At 35.1% G+C, this 25,898-nt stretch overlaps 1 protein-coding gene across 2 annotated transcripts; it reads right to left on the bottom strand.

Moving 5' to 3' along the window:
* Positions 1-3,894: 3,894 nt before the first annotated feature.
* Positions 3,895-24,477, bottom strand: pip4p2 (phosphatidylinositol-4,5-bisphosphate 4-phosphatase 2). 2 transcript variants are annotated; one of them, XM_048201310.1, is made up of 8 exons: positions 24,227-24,477; positions 15,654-15,802; positions 13,452-13,558; positions 12,036-12,159; positions 11,422-11,490; positions 8,598-8,650; positions 5,398-5,488; positions 3,895-4,334 (listed from the first exon to the last, which is right to left on the bottom strand). In XM_048201310.1, the coding sequence occupies exons 1-8, from the start codon at positions 24,330-24,332 to the stop codon at positions 4,191-4,193; spliced, it is 843 nt and encodes a 280-aa protein (XP_048057267.1). In that variant the 5' UTR covers positions 24,333-24,477; the 3' UTR covers positions 3,895-4,190. The 2 variants fall into 2 exon arrangements, with proteins under 2 accessions (XP_048057267.1, XP_048057268.1); XM_048201311.1 differs by lacking the exon at positions 11,422-11,490 and having other exon boundaries at positions 24,227-24,475.
* Positions 24,478-25,898: the final 1,421 nt, after the last annotated feature.

The following is a 25,898-nucleotide window of genomic DNA, read 5'->3' as shown; positions in this document are numbered from 1 at the left end:
TTTTGGCATAAAAAGTAAAAATTTGGACACTTAAAGGGTTAGTTCACCCAAAAATGAAAATTCTGTCATTTATTACTCACCCTCATGCCGTTCCACACCCGTAAGACCTTCATTAATCTTCAGAACACAAAATAAGATATTTTAGTTGAAATCCAATGGTTCCATGAGGCCTCCATAGGGAGCAATGACATTTCCTCTCTCAAGATCCATTAATGTACTAAAAACATATTTAAATCAGTTCATGTGAGTACAGTGGTTCAATATTAATATTATAAAGTTACGAGAATATTTTTGGAGCGCCAAAAAATAAATAAATAATGACTTATTTAGTGATGGCCGATTTCAAAACACTGCTTCAGGAAGCATCGGAGCATAATGAATCAGTGTATCGAATCAGCGGTTCGGAGCACCAAAGTCACGTGATTTCAGCCGTTGGCAGTTTGACACGCGATCTGAATCATGATTCGATACACTGATTCATTTGTGCTCCGAATCTTCCTGAAGCAGTGTTTTGAAATCGTCCATCACTAAATAAGTCGTTATTTTGTTTGTTTTGGCGCTCCAAAAATATTCTCGTTGCTTTATAATATTAATATTGAACCACTGTACTCACATGAAAAAAAATTTAGTTTTTAGTACCTTTATGGATCTTTTGAGAGGAAATGTCCATTGCTCCCTATGAAGGCCTCATGGAGCCATTGGATTTCAACTAAAATATCTTATTTTGTGTTCCGAAGATTAATGAAGGTCTTACAGGTGTGGAACAGCATGATGGTAAGTAATAAATGACAGAATTTTCTTTTTTGGGTGAACTAACCCTTTAAGTCAAAATTATCACATACTAAGTTAAACATATGACATAGTCATAATTATGACTTAATCATTATGATTTAGTATGTCAATTTTATTTAATAATGACTTGGTATGTCATAATTTTTACTTTTTGTCTCATAATTATGGCTTAGAATGTCATATTTTTAACTTTTTATTATTTTTTAACTAATTATGAGAAAGTCGTAACATAAGTAAAATGTATGATACCCTAAGTCGAAATGATCACATGCTAAGTCAAAATTATTACATAAAAATCATTATGATTTAGTATTTCAATTTCAACTTTTTAGCTCATAATAACTTGGTATGTCATAATTTTGACATTTTGTGTCACAATTATGGCTTAGAATGTCATTTTTAACTTATCTCATAATTATGACTTAGTCTCATTATGAGACTTTTTTTAATCTAATAATGACTTGGTATATCATAATTTTGATTTTATATCTCATGATTATGAGTTAGTATGTCATAATTTTGCATTTTTATCTCATAATTATGGCTTAGTATGTCATAATTTACATTTTTATCTACTAATTAGCTTAGAATGTCATAATTGTAACTTTTTAACTTTTTTCATAATTATGACTTCATATATCAATTTCAACTTTTTTAAATCTCATAATGACGTGTCATAAATTAATCATAATTATGATTTACCAAAGCATAATTTTTTTTCTTGTGGCTTCCATAGAAATCAGAAGACTATTGTGAAATGAAAAAATATCATATTTGAGATTATACACCAAAAATAAAATTACAATTTAAATCAAGCTGGTACAAAGCATCACACTGGAATATTTTTCTGTTTTATTGAGAAATTATTGTTTTAAAAAGACCCAAGCCATATTCCAACTTGATCTACAGACTTTATGTGCTCAGTTTCCTATGTACAAGGACTTCACTGGCTTGTCACATTCAGAACAAGTTTAGATAGTATAGTTATCTCCATTTGTCTTGACAAAATACAGAACTACTGTAAATGTAAGCTACAGCAATACTAGCAAGGATGTAGTGAGTTGTGGAATTAGGCGGGTAGCAGTGGGGCGTTTACATTCTACACACAGGAAAGAGCACTAGACACGTGGCGTAACACTTCCACTGTGCCCGTCAGTAACAGACTAATAAAACACTGCTTCCGAGTACAAAAGAATCAAATTAAATCATGCACGTCATTTCCCATTCACCAAGTGTCATTATTACCGATCAATGAGTGAAATTAAAGGAATATTTTGGGTTCAATACAAGTTAAGGTCAATCCACAGCATTTGTGGCGTAATGTTGATTACCACAAAAATATAGATTTTTGACTCTTCCCTTGATTTCTTAAAAAGAAAAACAGCAAAAATCAAGGTTATAGTGAGGCACTTATAATGGAAGTCAATGGGGCCAATTAATTCATTAATTCTTAAGTTAAAAATTGTGTATTATTTGAGCTTTTTAAAGCATTTTTAAAGCATATTAAAGAGTTTTAGGTGTTACATTGTCATGGCAATGAAGTTGTAAAATTGAACACAGAAAGAGTAGTACAGTAAGTTTGGGGTCATTTCGATTTTTTAAATATTGTTATTTGGCAAGGATGTATTAAATTGACCAATAGTGACAGTGAAGTCTTTTACATTATTACAAAAAAAAAAAAAAAAAAAACTTTTAAATGAATGTTATTCTTTTGAACTTGAAAGTTATAATTTTGGCATAAAAAGTAAAATTTTGATACCCCAAGTCGAAATGATCACATACCAAGTCAAAATTATGACATAAAAAGTGTCAGTTTCAACTTTTTTTCTTATAATGACAGTCATTATGACATTATGTCATAATTTTGACATTTTGTTTCATAATTATGGCTTAGAATGACATTTTTTAACTTATCTCATAATTATGACTTAGTATGTCAATTTTGACTTTTTTATCTCAATGACTGGGTATATCATAATTTTGACTTTTGATCTCATAATTATGACTTAGTATGTCAATTTTGACTTTTGATCTCATAATTATGACTTAGTATGTCAATTTTGACTTTTTTTTTATCTCAGTGACTGGGTATATCATAATTTTGACTTTTGATCTCATAATTATGGCTTAGTATGTCATAATTTTAACTTTATATCTCATGATTATGACTTGGTATGTCAATTCAATTTTTTTTTTATCTCATAATGACTTGGTATGTCATAATTTTGACTTTTGACCTCATAATTATGGCTTAGTAACATAAGTAACACGAGTTACGTAATCAGATTACTTTTTTTTACCAGATTACTAATGAAGTAACGCATTACTTTGAAATTTACAACAAAATATCTGAGTTACTTTTTCAAATAAATAACGCAAATTCCTTTGTTCTCCCATTTATTGACTGACAGCTCTCCTGTCCACATGTTGAGAGAAACAAACAAACAAACAAACAAACAAACAAACAAACAAACAAACAAACAGCTCAGCCCAGATGAGAAAAAGTAATGGGAAAGTAATGCAACACAATTACTTTCCATAAAAAGCAATTAACACAATTAGTTACTTTTTTAGGGAGTAACGCAATATTGTAATGCATTACTTTTAAAATGAACTTTCCTCAACCCTGCTAATCAATCAGTCTTATGCCACAAGTGTTGTTGAATAAGCTTAACTTGTATCGAACCCGGAATATTCGTTTTAGAGGTCCAGTAACTGTGTACATGCTGTTTTTCTTTTAAAGCCACAAAAAATGCATGACTATTGCTCACAGTGAGTTTGAGCGGCCAAAATGGGTTTGGAAATACTGCAAAATTTCATCAGAGGGAGATCCCCTAACAGATACTAAACAACAAAAAATGTTGGCACAGGATTTTAAGAACAGTTAAATATATCTGAACATTTCAAATAACGGATAGTGCCACTGTGGGTGCCGGCAGGCTTTCTAAACATAACATCTCTCAGCTCACAACAGGTGTGGTAACTAGCAGCAAACCAACAGAAGAATTGCATAAAATTGTAGTGCAATGGGCAAATTGTTCATAAAAGATCATCTCTTTTGGTCAAGTTGGTAACAAAATGCAGTACGTAAAATATGTTCGATATCCACTCACCGTGACAAATCCAAGAGGCGTACCACAAATGGATTATTCATATTATTTTTCTAGTTTAAGAATCACTGATTTCACTTTAATTCCTCAAGTAATCATATTGCGGGTTCAAATCAGTAAGAGAAATATAAGAGCTAATCAATAACTCAATCTGAAAACATTTGAAGGTACCTAAATCCCCTGGATTCTTAAACTCTTGTAACAGGACTAAGCATCCAACGGTTAACCTGTTCAGATCAAGAGAAAAACAAACACTAAAGGACTTGAAGGATGGACGCTTTGTCTTGTCTATGCAAAGGTGTTCTCTGGATAGCTGACTTTAATCATTCCCCAATAGCAGGCTCGTACCAGACAGATGAGACCCAGGAGATATGCGAAGGCCCAGGACACGTAAGTAGCGTGGTAACGCCTGGCAAAGTCCTGAGTGCCCACCTGAGAGGAAAAACACCAGGAATTTGTGATGAGCAAACAAACATAGTTTAATGGTTCATATCCAGAGTCCAAAATGGACGCTTGCCAAGTGCTAATTCGAGTGGCTGGTAACTTCTTTTAGGAACTGCAATATAATATGTGGTTTAAATCAAACTCTGAGAATGATCATCTGACCATGATGTCATTTACAAGTGTGATTTAAATAAAACTGTTACTAAAGAAAACGTACGGGGAAAATGGACTGAGTGGAAGTAAGTGTATCCAGGAAGGTTTTATTATGTTTATTATTTTGTATTTATTATTATACTGTCATGTGATGAAACTACAGTGGAGAACTCCTCACATTAAACCACCAAAACACATTTTTTGGGAACAAAATCACATGACAGGTGCAGTTTATTATTATGCAGTGTGCTAATATGAATAAAATATTTATATTCTTTGACTTTATAAAACAAATATATTGCATATTTTTGCATCAAAATGTGTTTTATTATATGTTTTCATTTGTTGTTTCTTCATAATACTTTTCTTTTTTTATCATTTTTGCATCATTAAAATATGGATGGAAGAGATAAGTTGAAATAAAAAAGAGAGAAAAAGATCTATCTATCTATCTATCTATCTATCTATCTATCTATCTATCTATCTATCTATCTATCTAAGATTTTTTATTGTTTTTGAAAGAAGCTGCATTTATTTGATCAAAAATACAGTAAAAACAGTAATATTATGAAACATTATTAAAATTTAAAATAACTGTTTTCTATTTTATTATATTTTACAATGACATTTGTTCCTGTTATCAATGCTGAAAACATGTGCTTAATATTTTTGTGGACACTATGATACAATTTTTCAGGGTCCTTTAATGAACAGCATTTGTTCGAAATAGAAATATTTTGTTACATAAAAATCTTTACTGTCACTTTTGATCAATTTAATGCATCTTTGCTGAATAAAGGTATACATTTCTTTAAAAAAAAATACTGACCCCAAACCTTTGAACGGTAGAGAATGCATCAGAAATTAAAGCAACAAAAACAAAATGAACAATACTCACCGTTAAACCGATACCAATGAAAATGCAGATCATTCCTACTGTAATGTAGGCACAGCAGCGCCTTCTGGGTAGAGCACTGCCTACAGAAGATCTAAAGACAAAGATAGCACAAATGCTTAGTACCAGTGCTGCTTTAAACAGACCACAAACCTAAAGCGGCTGTTTTATTGGACTGTATCAGGCTCTGTACACAGGAATTATTAAATGCCTGCGACCCTGAAAAGCAGTTTGGAAAACAGACGGATGGAAGGAGGTATTCAATGGGTACTACACAGGAAAGCCAACATCCAAACTAGTCTGAAAATTACACTGAAAAAGTGAAACCATTTATTTAAAGTCTATGACACATCTTCGGAACACAAATTAAGATATTTTTGATGAAATCCAAGAGCTGTCTGACTCCATTGAAAGCAATTTAACCACCACTTTCAAGGCCCAGAAAGGTACTAAAGACATCGTTAAAATAGTCCATAATAGTGTTGTCAAAAGTACCGACTTTGGTACCTAGTCGGTACTGAAATTTAAAAAATGTGACGCTTTGAGCGCTGTTGAGTGGATTCGTAAACATCTCTGATTGGCCGTTGTTTTCACGGCTCATCGGATATGTCTGTGATAGGCTTCAATGATCAACGCTGTAAAAACGTAAATAGTCATCAATTAATCTCTTTACTAAAGCGCTTACACAGATACACACGGGAGCGTTTGAAAGCAGGCGTCTATCGCGGATCGGTCCACTGTTAGACACCTGCTTTCAATCGCTCGCGCTCCCACTTTCAAAATGCTTTCAAATTCAAACACTTCCGTGTGCTTTCAAATGCTCCCACGCGTTGATCATTGTAGCCAATCACAGGCATATCCGATGAGCGCGTCAACACAATGGCCAATCAGAGATGTTTACGAATCCGCTCAACAGCGCTCAAAGCGTCACATTTTTAAAATTTCAGTACCGATAGGTACCGAAGTCGGTACTTTTCACAACACTAGTCCATAAGTCCATAAGTGACTAATTTGTGTTCAGAAGAAGAACGAAGGTCTTACGGGTTTGGATGAACCCGTAAGACCCCTTGTAAAATTCACATTTCAGGGGCTAAATATCATGTTATTTGGAGTCGCTTCAACCCACGGCAACAGTGTAAAAGTAGCCCAATTCCGCGGGAAAACCGCAGACTTGGCAACACTGATGAGGGTGAGTACTTAATGACAGTATTTTCATTTTTGGGTGAACTAACCCTTTAAGGTTAAGTTGTCTTTATTTATAGAAAGCAAACTAAACTAACACTGAATAACAAAATGCTTTAGTTTTATCTTAAGTGAAAATTCTACTTTCATATTATAGCTAATTTAGTTTTTGCGAAATTAAGGTGCAATTCTGACTATTGACTATTAACTATTAACTACGACTTTTGCCTCAAACTCCTAATTACTGCTTATTAATAGTTAGTAAGGTAGTTGGGGAAGGATTAAGGGATATGGTCATGCAGAACACAGCCAATATCCTAGTAATATGCATGCTAATAAGCAACTAGTTAAAGGGTTAGTTCACCCAAAAATGAAAATTCTGTCATTTATTACTCACCCTCATGCCGTTCCACACCCGTAAGACCTTTGTTCATCTTCTGAACACAAATTAAGATATTTTAGTTGAAATCCGATAGCTCCGTGAGGCCTCCATAGGGAGCAATGACATTTCCTCTCTCAAGATCCATAAAGGTACTAAAAACATATTTAAATCAGTTCATGTGAGTACAGTGGTTCAATATTAATATTATAAAGCGACCAAAAAAACAAAATAACGACTTATTTAGTGATGGCCGATTTCAAAACACTGCTTCAGGAAGCATCGGAGCATAAATGAATCAGCGTGTCGAATCTGCTGTTCGGAGCGCCAAAGTCACGTGATTTCAGCCATGCGATCTGAATCATTATTCAATACACTGATTCATTTATGCTCTGATGCTTCATGAAGCAGTGTTTTGAAATCAGCCATCACTAAATAAGTTGTTATTTTGTTTTTTTGGTCGCTTTATAATATTAATATTGAACCACTGTACTCACATGAACCGATTTAAATATGTTTTTAGTACCTTTATGGATCTTGAGAGAGGAAATGTCATTGCTCCCTATGGAGGCCTCACAGAGCCATCGGATTTCAACTAAAATATCTTAATTTGTGTTCAGAAGATGAACAAAGGTCTTACAGGTGTGGAACGGCATGAGGGTAAGTAATAAATGACAGAATTTTCATTTTTTGGTGAACTAACCCTTTAATAGTGAGAATTGGAACTAAGCTAAAGTGTCACCAAAAAATTATATACTGACCTACATTGAGTAACATTTTGGCTTATATCTAAAGAAAGAATATGTAAATATGATATGGTCTTATTATATAATAAATAATCTTCTTACTTTGTATAAATGTTTTGTCTTTGGGAAAATAAATATTTGAATTAATAATAAATTGAGGGTTGAACCAAACCATAAATATAATTTGAGAAAAACTGATAAATTAGGCTATAACAAATTAGTTGGTCTTCAGCATGCACGGCCTTTCAGATGTAAGATCTCACTTGGTTAAGCAGCCCAACAAACGCTTGTAGTCAAAAAAGAACTGCGTCACTGAGTCACATGGTCTGCTCTTTTTCCTGTTTGACTCCCATTAAGTCTTACCATGACCCTTCACATGCCTCTCATGTGATGGGATTTTCAAACATTCTTCTGGAATCACAACGAACCAGATAGCTTAAGGTACTTAATTTCTCTCCTTCTGCTGCTTGTATCTCCTTCTCTGGCTCTTCAAATGCTCTGCATTCAAGTGGAAATCTACGATTTGCTTTGGGAGACTGTGGACACGGCTCCATTCACGTGTGCCGCGACATCTGTTGTCATAACTCTCCCTTGCAGCGTCACTAGCGTGCAGGGCTCATGTTTCAGTATGTCAGCATGATGTGTTCGCTCTCTCAAGTGACTGGCAGACTGGCATCACATCGCCTCCCTCTCTAACTGGAACTCACCAGGGTTTATTTACTTTCAGTTTCTACAAACTGCCCAGTACAAACTCAATCCTGACCTCCGGCTAGTAACACACATGGCATATTGAGATTTATGACATTTCTCCTGAGAACGGCACATCGTCGGTGGAGTTTTGCCACAGACATTGCATTTTTGACGTACAAAGAATATGACAAATGATGGCAACTCACATTTTTTTGCAATGTGGGCACTTGGCCAGCGTATTGAATCGGAGCTCCATCCACTGCAAAAACGAGAAGATAAGAAGAAAGTTATTTCTGGAGTAAGCAAACACAGCATGGCAAAGCAGCACAAATCAATTCATTTTATAATCGACACCAAACTTGATTCAAGGGGTCAGTGCATGATATTCAAATATTAGTTCAAATGGCTATTGACAAATGATTCAAATTACTAGAAAATCTTTTAGATGTGATTTCAATGAATAAATTTACATGTATACTGGAATTAATTAGGATAATTAGTGGATTTAACCCTGTACAAAGGCAAAACGCAGTTGAATCCTGAAAAAAGCAAGAATTCTTTAAGATTATAACAGTTCCTGCATCTTGCCTCTATAGGCCAAAAGGAGTTATGTTCATTTGAGTCACAAAGCTCCAGACAAAAAATGACTAAAATGAAACATTTAGCACCTAATGACTTTTTTTTAGTTGACAAATTACAGAATTTAATTTAATCAGAAGTTAAGAAGTTAAGTTCATTGAGTACATAGATTCTTACTTTAGTTTTTAACAGTCAGTGGATGAAAGGAAGATTCAGTATAGACTATGACTATTTAAAGGATTAGTTCACTTTCAAATGAAAATTAGCCAAAGCTTTTCTCACCCTCAAGCCATCCTAGGTGTATATGACTTTCTCCTTTCTGATGAACATAATCGGAGCGATATTAATAAATATCCTGATGCATCCGAGCTTTATAATGGCAGTGAACGGGATCAATGAGTATGAGCTGAAGAAAGTACATCCATCCACATAAACATGTACTCCACATGGCTCCGGAGGGTTAATAAAGGCCTTATGAAGCAATGCATTTGTGTAAAAACAATATCCATATTTAACGAGTTATGAAGTAAAATATCTAGCTTCCGCCAGACCACCTTCCATATTCAAGTTATGAAGAAAGTGAAAACTTGCGTTGAGTCAGTTACACCTTTTCCGTAAGTTGAATAGGGAAGGCGTAAGATTTTTGAACTGCAATAGTTTTACACTTTCTTCGTACGTTGAATACGTTGAGAAGAAAGTCATATACACCTAGGATGGCTTGAGGGTGAGTAAAGCTTGGGCTAATTTTCATTTGAAAGTGAAAAAATGAAAATTCTGTCATCATTTACTCACCCTCAAGTTGTTCCAAACCTGTTTAAATTTCTTTCTTCTGCTGAACACAAAAGAAGATATTTTGAAGTATATGGGTAACCAAACAGTTCATGGGCACCACTGACTTCCATAGTATGGAAAAAAAATACTATGGAAGTTAATGGGGCCCATCAAATGTTTGGTTATCGACATTCTTCAAAATATATTATTTTGTGTGGAAAGAAAGAAATTTAAACAGGTTTGGAATAACTTGAGGGTGAGTAAATGATGACAGAATTTTCATTTTTGGGTGAACTATCCCTTTGTGTTAGATAAATGAGGTGTTGTATTTAGTATAATATATTCCAATCTGATACGATTGTGAATTAGTTTAAAGGTGCCCTAGAACGTTTTTTCACAAGATGTAATATAAGTCTAAGGTGTCCCCTGAATGTGTCTGGGAAGTTTCAGCTCAAAATACCCCATAGATTTTTTTTTAATTAATTTTTTTAACTGCCTATTTTGGGGCATAATTATAAATGCACCGATTCAGGCTGCGGCCCCTTTAATTCCTCGCGCTCCCTGCTCCCCGAGCTCGCGACTGGCTTAAACAGCATAAACAAAGTTCACACAGCTAATATAACCCTCAAATGGATCTTTACAAAACGTTCATCATGCATGCTGCATGCATACATCGGATCATGTGAGTATAGTATTTATTTGGATGTTTACATTTGATTCTGAATGAGTTTGATAGTGCTTCCTGGCTAAAGCTAACATTACACACTATAAGAGAGATTTATAAAGAATGAAGTTGTGTTTATGAATTATACAGACTACAAGTGTTTAAAAATGAAAATAGCGATGGATCTCTTGTCTCCGTGAATACAGTAATAACCGATGGTAACTTTAACCACATTTAACAGTACGTTAACAACATGCTAACGAAACATTTAGAAAGACAATTTACAAATATCACTAAAAATATCATGATATCATGGATCATGTCAGTTATTATCGCTCCATCTGCCATTTTTCGCTATTGTCCTTGCTTGCTTACCTAGTCTGATGATTCAGCTGTGCACAGATCCAGACGTTAATACTGGCTGCCCTTGTGTAATGCCTTGAACATGGGCTGGCATATGCAAATATTGGAGGCGTACATATTAATGATCCCGACTGTTACGTAACAGTCGGTGTTATGTTGAGATTCGCCTGTTCTTCGGAGGTCTTTTAAACAAATGAGATTTACATAAGAAGGAGGAAACAATGGTGTTTGAGACTCTGTATGTCATTTCCATGTACTGAACTCTTGTTATTCAACTATGCCAAGGTAAATTCAATTTTCCATTCTATGGCACCTTTAAATAGCAAAGGTCATATGAATGATTAATTTGTACATAAACATCATGTCTTGCGCTGTGCTTTTTGCTGGGTTGACTCTAACGTGATAATAGCTGAAAAAACTGCATAAGGATGAAGTTTCCTATTTTTTTTATTTATTGTTGCATAAAAAAAAAAATATTATAAATTACAGTTAAATTTTTAGTCACATTTGCAAGCATTTTAATTTCAGTCTGGAGCCCTGGAACCATGTGAATTATTATCATTATTATTATTATTATTATTATTATTATTATTTTTAATTAGTTTGTCATTTTGTCGGTTCCACCGACTAAAAAGGTGGCAGTGTATTAGGACCTTGAAAAGATCAGAGGGGCCGCGAATAGCCAGGCCTGAGGCAGACTGGGACCACTCATCATCGCTGCCCTATACAGCAGGGGCATCACAGGACACTAAGAACATGTGCACTAAAAAACTCTACATATACACTACCATTCAAACGTTTGGGGTCAGTACGATTTTTTTGAAAGAAATTAATACTTGTATTCAGCAAGGATGCAATAAATTGAAAATGACATTAAAAAATCTTTTTATTCATCAAAGACTCCTGAAAAAAAAAATGACCATGGTTTCCTTAAAAATATTAAGCAAAATATATTAAGCAAATCAGCATATTAGAATGATTTCTGAAGGATCATGTGACACTGAAGACTAGAGTAATGGTTGCTGAAAAGCTTTGCCATAACAGGAATAAAATACATTTTAAAATATATTAAAATAGAAGACAGTTAATGTCAATGTTTTATCATGGATTTTGAACTGTGTAAATGCAGCCTTGGTGAACATAAGAAAAGTCTTACTGACCCCCGAACTTTTGAATAGTAGAATAAATGCATTAACAGATCTCTGCTTTCAAGCAACATTATTGTAGGTCAGAAATTAAATATTAACATAAAGATGTGAGACCGTACAAGGAATGTGTTGCCACAGTGGCCGCAGACCACACGCATGCCCTCAGGCTGGACTGGTAGAGCTGGCTGGGCGGGCTGCTCCTCTGGGATCACCATCACAGGGCTCAGGTTGATGATCCGTCTGCTGGGGGCCCACAGAGACAATGTCAGTTTTTCACTTTCTACATATTTGTAACAAAGTGTTTGTTAATATTAACCCAATAAAGCCTACTGTATCATATATGATTTGCACATTTTAAGGCCTCAAAACGATCAACATGATCAAACCTGAAAAACCTGTTGTACATGCTTTCTGTTGTCTGATCGATAGTTTATACTTTTTTAGCAAGTAAAAAGCTTTTTAGTAGAGGTGTAATGTATTCGTACACGTATTCGTGCCGAACCGTCACGGTATGATCGTTACGGTTCGGTGCATGCAGATAGACGACAAATATAGACGGTCACAGGCGATCCACACTCTAATCCCAAACGGGAGTGCGCGGTAATGCAATGCTGTTTGCTAACCGCCACAACAGGAAAAAGAGCAGAAGAAGACGATCTATGGATAGATATAATTAGAAACCAGTGTTCCAACTGCGGAAGTACATGAATAAAACAGCTGGACCCACTTTATATTAAGTGGCCTTAACTACTATGTACTTACATTTTAATTAATCATTTGATACAATGCACTTATTGTGTACATACAATGTTTTTACATTGTACTTATATTTTAAAAACACCTGCATGTAATTACATCTGTAATTAATTTCTGTAATTACATTCATAATTACACTGTTGACCCATCCCTTAACCCTTACCCCTACCCTTAAACCTACCCATACCACCAAAGCTTTCCCTAACCTTACCCGTATCCACCTCAATATCAGCAAAAGTGTTTTGCAATTCAATATGAACCCAATAAGTACATTGTACTTATTTTTTGATCTAAGTACATAGTAGTTAAGGCCACTTAATATAAAGTGGGACCAAACAGCTTGAGAATAATATCACACATAGCATTACATTTACCTCAGGCAAGTCATTTAGTGTCCACAGCATGTTAGTTCACTAGAGAAATAAAAAAAACTCTAGAAAAAAATTTCTACTAGAAAAATATGATACTTCAGTAAAAAACATATATTTTATATATTGTCTAAAGGTTAAACAGTTTCTTTTAAAAAAAAAATAAAAATCTGACTATTATTTAGTATGTCTGGCTTTCACTACAATAATTCTATAAATGTTCAGACCGATTTGCAAAAGCATGAGAAATGTTTTGACATTACCAAGTAAAATCCCCTAGACATTCAAACTCAAAACAAGCACTACTTGTTTGAGCGTTTATGGTAATACATGTCTGCGGTAATATACTGTTGCAGATCCCATAACACATACCTACTAAACAACCCTCTGAAGTGTGTCTTTAACACTTACCAGTTGGGCCGAGGGCATCCTATCCTCCTAGACGTGTCTTTACAGATTAGCAGGCAGTTGCAAGGACATCTAACATACTTCTTTCCTGTTGGTGGATTTTTTATAGGCTGTTAAAAAACAGATACATCATGTTTCAAAAGGGATCACGCAATATGCAAGATAACAATCAAATGTAATATAATTCTAATATAATGCTTTACTATAATAAATCTTAGCCTTGCTAAAACCTGTATTTCACCTTACATACCCTCTTGTTTAAGCATGTTTTGCAAGAAACCAACAAGTCTTTATATATTGAATAATTCTATTATTATAGGGACTAGCCAAAGGATGCCCTAATGTATCTAGACAGAGCAACCTTTTACTGATACCTCTTAGTAAGGTCAGGTCTGCATAGGAATTTATGAAACATCGGATTCTGAACCAAACAAGCTAAAGGTTTAATGTAATGCAACATGTATAATTAGGTCCACATTTTCAAGTGACAGTTATATAATGAATATGGGCATAGCTCCCCCCCCTCCCCCTCCAAGATAACAAAACCACCCCTTAAAGTGGCGGATGACACTTTAAGAACAGGCCTTAAAACATGTTAATCATGTGACTCTGCAGTTCAGATTAAGAATCCACAGCAAAGTGTTTCTCATGCAGACAATTCAATTACACTGCAATTCAGCCCTCTTGAGCACACAACACTTATGGCTATGAACGTGGATCTTTCATCCAAATACAATCACCTTAAGCTCTGTGAGTGAGGACTATATTGTGTATCTGATATTGACTTTGGCTGGATAAGCAGTCAAAAGGATAGTGATAACTACTTTGCGTAAGGAACATGCTGAAATGAAATCATTATTCACTGATAAACTTCACCTCCACTAAAGCTTGTGTCTAGTCTGGATTCATGCCCAGACTCAAAACTTATTTTATCAACACAAACAGTGGCAAAAATACTGCCAAAACTGTAACTTTTTTGATGTGGATATGAAAGCAGCCCAGACATCAGGTCTGCCTGAGAGACATGTCAAAAAGATGAGAAAGAACTTATTATGGTTGATAGGTATAACAGGAAGCAGAGTTTAGTTTGTATCTGTCAAATTATGCCATAATTAACTGATGTGTGGTCACATGTGCATAAATCAGCTACTAAGTCAGCTTGTGCTAAGACAATCCATTTTAGAATGTCTGTTTTGAGTCTTTTGTTTTTAAATTAAGTGTATTATAATGTGATATTAACATTCATTTGTCATTTTACATCTATCAACACTACCATTCAAAAGTTTGGAGTCTGTAAAAATTTACTCTTTTGATCACCAAAAAATACAGTAAAACAGTAATATTGTGAAATATTATTACAATTCAAAATAACTGTTCTCTATTTTAATATATTTTAAAGTGTAATTTATTCCTATGATGGCACAGCTGAATTTTCATCATCATTACTTTAGTCTTCAGTGTCACATGATCCTTCAGAAATCATTCTAATATGCTGATTTGCAACTCAAAAATCATTTATTATTATCAATGCTGCTTAATATTTTGTGGTGATTTTATTTTTTATATATTTGACAAAAATTGTGCATTCTTGAAAAATAAAAGTATTAATTTCTTTGAAAAAACGTACTGACCCCAAACTTTTGAAAAGCAGTGTACATTGTAATGTGTACTGTATATACACGCACAAATCAAAGATGAATCAAAATGCTATTTATTAAACAAAGAGATATGCTAGGAGAAAGATACAGCAAATATACATTAACATACACAAGACTGAACAAAGAATGGAGGGAAACTAAGGGCTTAAATACCAGGGAAAGCTAATGAACTAAAACAGAAACAGGTGCTGGATTAATTAGAAACTACGGAAAATATTGAGCAGGAACCAAACGAAACCAAAACACACTAAAACTAAACAAAACCAAAGCAGAACCCTGACATACATTCCATTAGTAAAATATTTAATTTACTGGATTATTCAGAAATAGGCACTACCACCTGGTTCTTTAATATACACAGCATTTTTCTTTATTGAATTTCCAGTATATACTATAATACCATAAAATGTTACCATAAAAGTACTCATTAAGTTGAGATACAGGCTTTTAATCACACTTCCCACCCCTAGTACAGCTAAAAACAAAAAAGTATAAAGGACTAAAGCTGTGCATGACTAAGCTCAAGCTGCATTTGGCGTTCTCTTACCGTAGCTTCATTGCAGACGGTGCACTTCACCACATGCTGATGGAGTTTGCCATCCAGAGTGATAAGAGACTGGCACACTCGACAATTAATGACAGGCACTCCCCCTGCATCTGGACTGGCAATGGCTGTGTAGGGTGGAGGTAATTCGGCTGCAGAGGAAGAGAAACCAGCACGCAGTCTTTAAAACTAGTCGCTCAGTGTTGCATGACTACTAAGTTGATGGTACTGTATGTTAAATCTGTTGGTTCACTTAGTCACTTAATATTAGTTAGTCTGCATAACTGACCCTACCAACTTGTGACAGTTTTTAACTTGAGTAGTGCAAGATACTGCAAAGACTAAATGCTGTACTATTGGTTTGGTAATGTAGCCAGTCATTATTGCAAAATAAACCCAGACAGGGTGATCAGGTGTTGCATCACCCTTAAGAGGTTTATTTTGCCATAATGACCTCAGATCCATTATTCCATGTATTATTCCTCATTATTATTTGGCTATTTACCAAATGTGTAAATAAATGGGCATGAAATTACATTATACAACATTTGACTGTGAAATGCCATGACTGACCAATCAGAATCAAGTATTCCAGTGTAATAAGCAGTGATAATTATTTTGCTGAGTAACAGAACCGTAAAAATGAATCAAGGCATTCTTGTCTTTCTGGTCGGCGCTGAGATATAATCTGTAAAATTTCTATTATAAATGTGCCTCATTTGAAATCCCATCTAAAGGACGCAGAAATGCAGATTCATTGTGTTCAGCAGTAAGTGCATCCTACTCACACTTTCAATTACTCTCTCACATCCACTGTAAAATATCTGGGCGATCAGCCAAACCCTGCACTCAGTCTACCCTTGTATTTAGTATTACCGAAATCCAGGGTTCAGCCATGACATTCCCTGCTGCTTATTCTGGGTGAAATTAAGACATGTTCGTCCTGCTGTCTGTCACTTTTCATTCTGAGATCACACCGGCAAAAACACAGTCATACTGCAGCCATATTGAACATGTGACACCACAGCAAAAACAACTGACAGCAGCTCTGCCCCAATGACCTCATTCAGCTGTCGGGATCATCAATCTCTTTACGTGCTGCTACAGGATACCAAAAACACATAGTGTGTCCAAGAAGTGTGATCTTATCATATGTAAAAAGTTAAAAATTTGTCCTAATCAGTTCAGGTTGTATTATTATTATTATATGATATTATTCCAAATATCATTAATTGAGTAGAAAAATCTAAAAGTTATTTATTCTGTTTTAAATTGCAATTTTGTAAATTGTTGCTAAGATTTGTTCGATCAAAAATACACTAAAATTGGTAATATTATTACTAAGTTTGCATTTTTAGGCCTGGCAAAACTTTCATGACCTCACTTGTACGAATTTGTACGTTTTTTGCTAAATCGTACGCATTTTAGGAGTTGCCCAATTCGTATGAATTCGTACGAATTACCTACCCCTAACCCCGCCCCTAAACCTACCCGTCACTGGGGTTTAGACAAATCGTATGAGTTTGTACCAGTGACTTCGTACGAATTAGCCACCTCGTAAAATACGCACTAACTGGTCGTGAGATAGCGTTGGAACCTCTGCTTTTAAAGGTGCCCTAGATTCAAAAATTGAATTTACCTCGGCATAGTTAAATAACAAGAGTTCAGTACATGGAAAAGACATACAGTGAGTCTCAAACTCCATTGTTTCCTCCTTATATAAATCTCATTTGTTTAAAAGACCTCCGAAGAACAGGCAAATCTCAGCATAACACCGACTGTTACGTAACAGTCGGGATCATTAATATGTACGCCCCCAATATTTGCATATGCCAACCCATGATAGAGGCATTACACAAGGGCAGCCAGTATTAACGTCTGGATGTGCACAGCTGAATCATCAGACTAGGTAAGCAAGCAAGGACAATAGCGAAAAATGGCAGATGGAGCAATAATAACTGACATGATCCATGATAACATGATATTTTTAGTGATATTTGTAAATTGTCTTTCTAATTGTTTCGTTAGCATGTTGCTAATGTACTGTTAAATGTGGTTAAAGTTACCATCGTTTCTTACTGTATTCACGGAGACAAGAGCCGTCGCTATTTTCATTTTTAAACACTTGCAGTCTGTATAATGCATAAACACAACTTCATTCTTTATAAATCTCTCCAACAGTGTAGCATTAGCCGTTAGCCACGGAGCACAGCCTCAAACTCAATCAAAATAAACACTGTACTTACGCGATTAGACATGCTGCATGACGAACACTTTGTAAAGATCCATTTTGAGGGTTATATTAGCTGTTTGAACTTTTTTTATGTTGTTTAAGGCAAGCAATTAAAGGGCCACACACCCTGAATCAGCTCATTTCTAATTATGCCCCAAAATAGGCAGTTAAAAAAATGAATTAAAAAAATCTATGGGGTATTTTGAGCTGAAACTTCACAGACACATTCAGGGGACACCTTAGACTTATATTACATCTTTTAAAAAAAGTTCTAGGGCACCTTTAAATAATAATAATAAAAAATCTAGCTTCATTCATTCTTATTTTATCAACACTTGAATGCAAGTTCATCAAAAAAACTATTTGAACAAAAAGTATACCTCTTCATGGGTTCATAACATTTGGTTCTCCGTAATAATATTAAGTTCTCCGTAATGTTAGGCAGTTTTGATTTATATGCTGTTGAATGTTTGGTGATCAAGTTAGCTTACTTATGCATAAACAACTTCTATCCACTCCTTGTGGTTTACGCAAATCTTCTTCTTCGCTTGTTTTTAGATCTGAATGCTGTACTATTTCAAAATATCTGTAAAAGCGCCTGTATCGTATAACAGTGAAAACACAGATTGCCGGAAAAACTCATCAATGGCAGGGAAAGAGTTAAAGTTTACGAGGGCACATGAATTAGAAAAAAATGCTGTGCATTTATAATAAATACTGCAATATTTCATTAAAGCTGCAGTCTGCAAATTTTTTTGTGTTAAAAATTTACAAAAATTATATAATGAGAATATACAACATGAATCAATTTTCCAAACCGTGTTTTTGTCTTATCCTGAATCATTATGGTACACTTATAATAAGTGTTTATATTCTGACTATTTCAGACCGGACTGGTAGGACCCGCCGCAGAGTATCACAGTAACTGCGTGACTCGCCATAGACATACACGGAGAAAAGTAGCTCCGGCTAAAAATGTTCCTCCGCAAGATGCGTGCAGTTCTGTTTATTACTCGCAAGAGGGACAAAAATCGCGGACAGCAGCTTTAAAAACAAGAATTGTCAATTTTAATTTCATGGTGACTTTTAGCACATATCCTTTAGCACATATCCTCGCACTAATATAGCATATACCATCTCTCCAGGGGCAGGCAGAAGCACAGGTCTCATTTTTCTGACACCAGCCTGTACTGTTTGTAAACTGAGAGGCCTTTTCCCAACCCTGCAGCCTGCGGCCAGCTGTTGTTGCAGCTCCCTCTCTGTCTCCTATCATGTTAAAAAATCAGAGAGACGTTGAGCGTCCCATGTGCAGGGGAGATTAGCATGCATTGACAATAGTGAATATGTTAACTGAAAGAGAAAATCCATAAGCAAGTAAACTTGTTCTAGTTTTTACTCTAATCATCTAAACATGTGGCTGTATTAATAATGTGCAAAACGACATTATTTTAGGGATGCACTGATATTACAATTCTGCCCAATACTGATAAATAGCCGATATTCTGTATGGTACTATTGTTTGATTCAATTAAAAATAATTTTAAATGTGAATTTAAAAGTGAATTTAGTCATCACAACATTACAATGTACAGTTATGAAAAATGGATATTTATTTTGGGATTTGCTAAAGATTACATTTAACAGTGTTATTAAATTATTAGTGATTTTAAAAATAACTTTAAGTGAATGTTAAATAATGGTAAATTCTAAAAACAAAATATAAAAACAGAAGAAAATGAACATGAACAATTAAATATCCAATAAAGACTGATACATTAAAAAATATCAGTAGAACATTTAGTATGCTTCAAGTCAGCATGAAAAGGAACTTAAGTTTAGTCTTTTCTTCTATATTGTGCTGTATATCCAAGTGAAACGGCTTCTCAAAAAAGAAAAAATGCAGGGCGGGGCTTGATTTTGTCCATCAGGAATCGATTGGATCATTGTGGTTTGCTATTGCTGTGATGTCATGTGAGTGACAGGTTGTCCCGCCCTCACGCCAGTTAACACATCATCAGAGAAGAGATGTCGCTGCAAGAGGGAGTGGGAAGGGGAAGTTATTTTGATTAAAGATTACGAGGGCATATTTAAAAAATATATATAATGATGTGCACAGATAACTCATTTATATTAAATACTGCAATATTCTATTAAAAAAACAATAATGGTCAAGTTTGATGTCATTGTGACTTTAAGAACAGTACACTCCAATTCTGTCCACAGAGCTGCATCGTTAATTCATCTTCTTTAAAGCATCACTGATAAAGGTATTACAAAATTAAAAAGAAAAACATTCAGAAAAACTAGCTGTCCTTACTAATCAATTAGGCCAAGTAGCATTGCTCGATTATGGCAAAAAATTGTAATCATGATTATTTTGGTCAATATTAAGATCACAAATTTGTTTTGTTTTTCCCCCCACCTTTTTTATTGGTATTTTAACAATTTCTACAGCAATTAAAATTGTGGCTGGCATTGTACATACCATAGATAAAATTTTAAAAAGAATTAAAAATTAAAATACAAATGTGCAATATGTTCATTATAACACTATCATATATATATATATATATATATATATATATATATATATATATATATATATATATATATATATATATATATAATAACTAATATATATATTCAAATAAAAAGGGGTGTGTGATCTTATTTTCCAGTCGTCAACATTAATGCTACGAGCTGAGATCTTCACAAATCCCAAGAGACTTCAAAGTTTCTTTCCACATGTTATTAAATAGCTTGAGTTAGAGATAGAATCAAATTTTTACTAAAGATATCATTTTGTAAATCCAATGCCAACCAATTTAATCATAATGGTCTTCCTTGCCAACGTTAGCAACGGATAATGTATTTGGAGATCACAGTTGTTTAACATGACTGGCTCTGGAAACATTATGCACATTTGTTGAACTTGGCAGGGCAGGGAGTAAGCTTGTGCTTTTAGGGCGGAACAAGTACACTGTTGTAAAGGAAAGGGGTGCACTGGATTTATAACAAAATGAGAGCATCATTGTGAAAAGGAATGCGGAATTATTTTATCCTGATAAATGATGAAAGCCAAAATGATAACTGACAATAAAATTTGATCAATCACCCACTTACAAAGGCACACTATCTGATTGACAGGTAACGTAACCAATCACAGAAAGAATCTGACGTTTAGAGGTAGATCCATCTCAAATTAGACTCAGAAAACTCTCTTCCTGCCCATCCCTAGACCTTCAAGAGTTTCACTTAGCTAATTTTTGCTTATCTTGCGAGGTCCTAGCAGAAATGACATGACATCACTACTAGAGCAGATAGCAATAATTGGTCTGGTTTTCGCCTCAGAGGACTGATCACATATCACTAAAACAAAACTCATTCAGTGAAAGTCATTCAGACAAGGTCAGCGCTCTTTCTTATCCTTTGTTCTACCCTTACTCAGATTTCTAAGAACATAGATCATTATTAAAGGGTTAGTTCACCCAAAAATGAAAATTCTGTCATTAATTACTCACTCTCATGTCGTTCCACACCCGTAAGACCTTTGTTCATCTTCAGAAGACAAATTAAAATATTTTAGATAAAATCCGATGGCTCAGTGAGGCCTGCATTTCTAGCAAGACAATTAACACTTTTACATGCCCAGAAAGCTACTAAAGATGTATTTAAAACAGTTCATGTGACTACAGTGGTTCAAACTTATTGTTATGAAGCAACGAGAATACTTTTTTTGTGTGCCAAAAACACAAAATAGCGACTTTATCCAACAATATCTAGTGATGGGCGATTTCAAAACACTGCTTCATGAAGCTTCGAAGCTTTATGAATCTTTTGTTTCGAATCAGTGGTTCGGAGCGTGTATCGAACTGCCAAAGTCACACCCCCCAGTGGTGAACCATTGAAATTTCGAAACACTTATGACATGACGAAGCCTGGTTTACTGAAATCACATGACTTTGGCAGTTTGATACACTTGTTGAACCACTGTAGTCACATGAACTGTTTTAAATACATCTTTAGTAGCTTTCTGGGCATGTAAAAGTGTTAATTGTCTTGCTAGAAATGCAGGCCTCACTGAGCCATCGGATTTTATCTAAAATATTTTAATTTGTCTTCTGAAGATGAACAAAGGTCTTACGGGTGTGGAACGACATGAGTAATTAATGGCAGAATTTTAAATTTTGCGTGAACTAACCCTTTAGAGCTTGCAGACTGTAACTAACACAGTTCTATACTTATAGTGTTTGATGCATACAGGTGTTTGTTTCCAATAAATGTATCTTTGGCTTGGCTTCCGAATGCAACTGCAGAATAAACAACAATCTCAGCACACTAAGCAATGTTGTGCACAGACTCAGCAGTCCCTCCCTCAACAGGCCAAGTTAATCCCTCTCATGGACTCCGTGAGTGAATGCTGTGGTCAAAAGCAGTGAAAGAAACTGTAATCCAGGGGTCTGAAATACTAGGGCAGATAATAATGCTGGAGTACATTAGCACGCATAGTTTATGCCCTCCACATCACCTGATCATGGTACGGTAATAAAGGCATTATGAATAATGAGACGAAGTGTAAGAGGATCATTACAGTAAAAATGTAAATCTTGTTCTGCTAATCAGGAAGTGCAGTATGGGTAGATTTACAAAAGATCAAAGTTGACAGATTTGACTGTTTAGTAATGAGGCGTTTGTTCATTTTGAGATCATGAGTAATGGGCCAATAACCATGCCAACAAGTAATTTGTATTTGATTATAACACATAGGCTAGGCCTATATGTCAGCATTATATCAGCTAGTTCATTAGTTAGTATCTTCAAGTTGTCAGTTATTAAAAAAATCATATAATCATGTAAAATCCTTTTTAAGGGGTCCATTTGGAAATCTGACACCCATATTTCCTCATGAATGTGTCTTTGGGGTCTTATTTATCAGTTGTTTAGAAACCGGAGAGAACTTCTGTTCACAGGGCCCTCATTTTTTCAGCCCACCACACAAAACTTGTTTTACTATTAAATATTTAAAGAAATGTTTATAGTATGTAAAATATACCATCACATGTGCTTGGCTTCCTAAAAGATTATTCAGACTTGCAAAAGGTGGACCTGTCTGTTTAACTTTGATTTGATTTCTCATTACAGCCTCACAATCATATACACAACTAATTATTCATCATTAGAGGAAGCAAGGGTAAAAGTCTATAGGAATATCACTTATTGGAAACCCTACACTTGGGCGGACATGCCTGCATGTCTATACACCAAAGCATTACGGTTACATTTTTTAAGGTGGCTTTGTTACAGTGTAATTACACAAATAAGTACTGAGTAATATTAATTAACACTTAAAATAGGGGCTTTATTGGCATCTATGTTTCCATGAAGAACATCCATTTCAAACTTTCCATTTCACAAAAGGTTCTTGATAGTGGAAAAAAAAAAAAAAAAAAATTTAGATTATATTCTTCACACTAAGAAAAAGTGGTTCTTTTAATAAAAGATTATTTGGGGAACCAAACTAGTTCTTCAATGTCATCATTGCAAAAACTTCCTTTAGGAACCTTTATTTTTAAAGGTGTATGTTTAGGGTTAGGTTTAGGATTGCCTGCAATTATTTACTGTTATTTTCATAGTAAGTACATGTAACGTGTAACAAGGACATTGTACAAGAAAGTGTTACCAGTATAAATATGTAGGCTGTATAAAAACATCAGTTCAAAAACAAAAACAGCACTCTTTACAGTCTATCTGCAAACCAAATCGTGAAATGGCATCTTTCCTCGTCCATTTTTTGTTTACTTTTAGCATTGCGTCTTATGGATAGAGAGTAAATAAGTATTTTTATCACTTATAATGTTTTATATGTTTATAGACCACATATAATTTGGTCTGGGCCTATAAGACAATGAGAAATGGTACTGATAGAGGTCTATGAATGAAGCAAAACATCTCTTGCAAGCTAAATGTCAATTGCCTCATCTTAAATGCAGCGACCTCGAAATATCCATACAAATGTGCAGCCGGCTGAACCGGTATCAGTCGACCGACAAATGTGTATAGATTAATGACCTATAAAGCAGTTTGTTTACTAACTAGCTTTAAATTCGACAAAATGTGCCCCTTTCCAGGAATACAACATTATGTACCCATCACATGAGGCTGCGATGGCAATATCTGAAAGATTGAGGCCCGTTCTTCAGGCACGATCCTCTGAGCTGTTATTCCTTGTCGTCTACTGACAATGTATCACATTAAATGGGCTGCAGTCTGCTACATATCAGTGCTCACTACTATCCGCCCTAAATGATTCAGCACTCCTACGTAAATCACAACCCACATTTACCTCTCGGGTTCGAGTCCTGCAGGTACGGGGGTGCGGTGGGCGTGACATTCCCCGAGTTCGGTGCTGACAACAATGGGGATCGTTCATCCATACCATCGGAAGCCATTATATCAGTAGATCAGCACAGGAAAACAACAGCAGCAGCAGCAGCAGCGACGAATGGTGGTGGGCTCCGTCCGCTGCTCTGGAGAGGGGCAGTGAGACTGTGAGCGCGAGGCAGGGACAGTGGAGAGGCGGAGTCAAAGCACGTAAGCGGGGAGGATGAGAAATCACTGCTGGACGGACGGGGGTTCTCCCCTCCTCCTGTATACACTGTCAATATTGCGCGCTAGTCTATTCATTTGACCTTGCAAGATGTATTTGCTCATCCTCAAGAGGAAATATTTGTTTTCTGTCCTAAAATACACTCCTTTATACTGGACAGAAGCCAGCAAAGGAGGAAAAGTAGCATTGTCCATCCAGGGAGTGTTCATGTTCAGTAGTTCCAGAGCTGATCTAGTTCTAGTTCACATCACTTAAAGGGATAGTTCACCCAAAAATGAAAATTATCCCATGATTTACTCAGCCATCCTGGGTGTATATGACTATCTTCCTTTAGACGAACACAATCGGAGACATATTTAAAAATATAGCTACACTGCCCTCCAAAAGTTTGGAAACACCCCTGGCAAAGTGGTGGTTTTGGATGATATCAGCATAAATCCTTATCATTTTTTTGGTCCAAATACATTACAGTAACTTTACATTATCATTGAAGACCAGCAATAATAATTTTCATTTTGATTACATAATAATGGCAATATATACATGTCAAAGTCAGACATGCCCCGCAGCTGTGATGCCTGGTTACTGGTTTAAACTTGGCCCAGGTTTGTAAAAGATTTTTGGGTCAGCACACCTTAATAGCTTCAACAATTGATTGCCAATTAAGTTTAGAATACAATGAACCAATTAGAACCCAGTTTAGGTCAGATAGCTGCTAATGGTGGATATTTTGATGAATCGAAAAAGTAAGTTTTTTTCTATAGCCTATATAAACTGTTTATATAATAAAATATGTTTTCGTAGTTTGTGTTGTCCCTTATCAGTGCAAAATTATCACGAATTAAAAAGGATTCATGCCAATATTGTCCAAAACCTCACTTTTCAAAGGCGTTTCCAAACTTTTGGAGGGCAGTGTACTTAATTTTCCAAGGTTTATAAAGGTTGTGAATGGGGTCCACGTTTTGACGTCAAAAATAATGCATCCATCCATAAAAAAAAAGTAATCCACATGACTCCAGTAGGTTAATAAAGGCCTTCTGAAGCGAAGTGATGCATTTATGTAAGAAAAATATCCATATTTAAAACTTTATAAATTCAAATAACTTGCTTCCGGAGGACGACCGTGCGCAGAATGCACAAGTCAACTTGCGCCAAATAAGTAATCCTCTGACTGCAGTATTGTAAGCTTAGACGCCTCTCGCGGTTCAAACAAATAGGGCTGGGCTTCAAAATGTGGCCCCCCATTCACAATCATTATAAACCTTGGAGGACTAAAGATATTTTTAAATATATCTCTGATTGTGTTCGTGTGAATGAAGAAAGTCATATACTCCTAGGATGGGTTGAGGGTGAGTAAATCATGGATAATTTTAATTTTTGGGTGAACTATCCCTTTAAGAACTAAACT

Source organism: Megalobrama amblycephala, linkage group LG9, assembly GCF_018812025.1.
Source record: "Megalobrama amblycephala isolate DHTTF-2021 linkage group LG9, ASM1881202v1, whole genome shotgun sequence".
In the NCBI taxonomy this organism is placed as follows: domain Eukaryota; kingdom Metazoa; phylum Chordata; class Actinopteri; order Cypriniformes; family Xenocyprididae; genus Megalobrama; species Megalobrama amblycephala.
The sequence above is the reverse complement of the archived record's forward strand: the minus strand, read 5'-3'. Positions and strand labels throughout refer to the sequence as shown.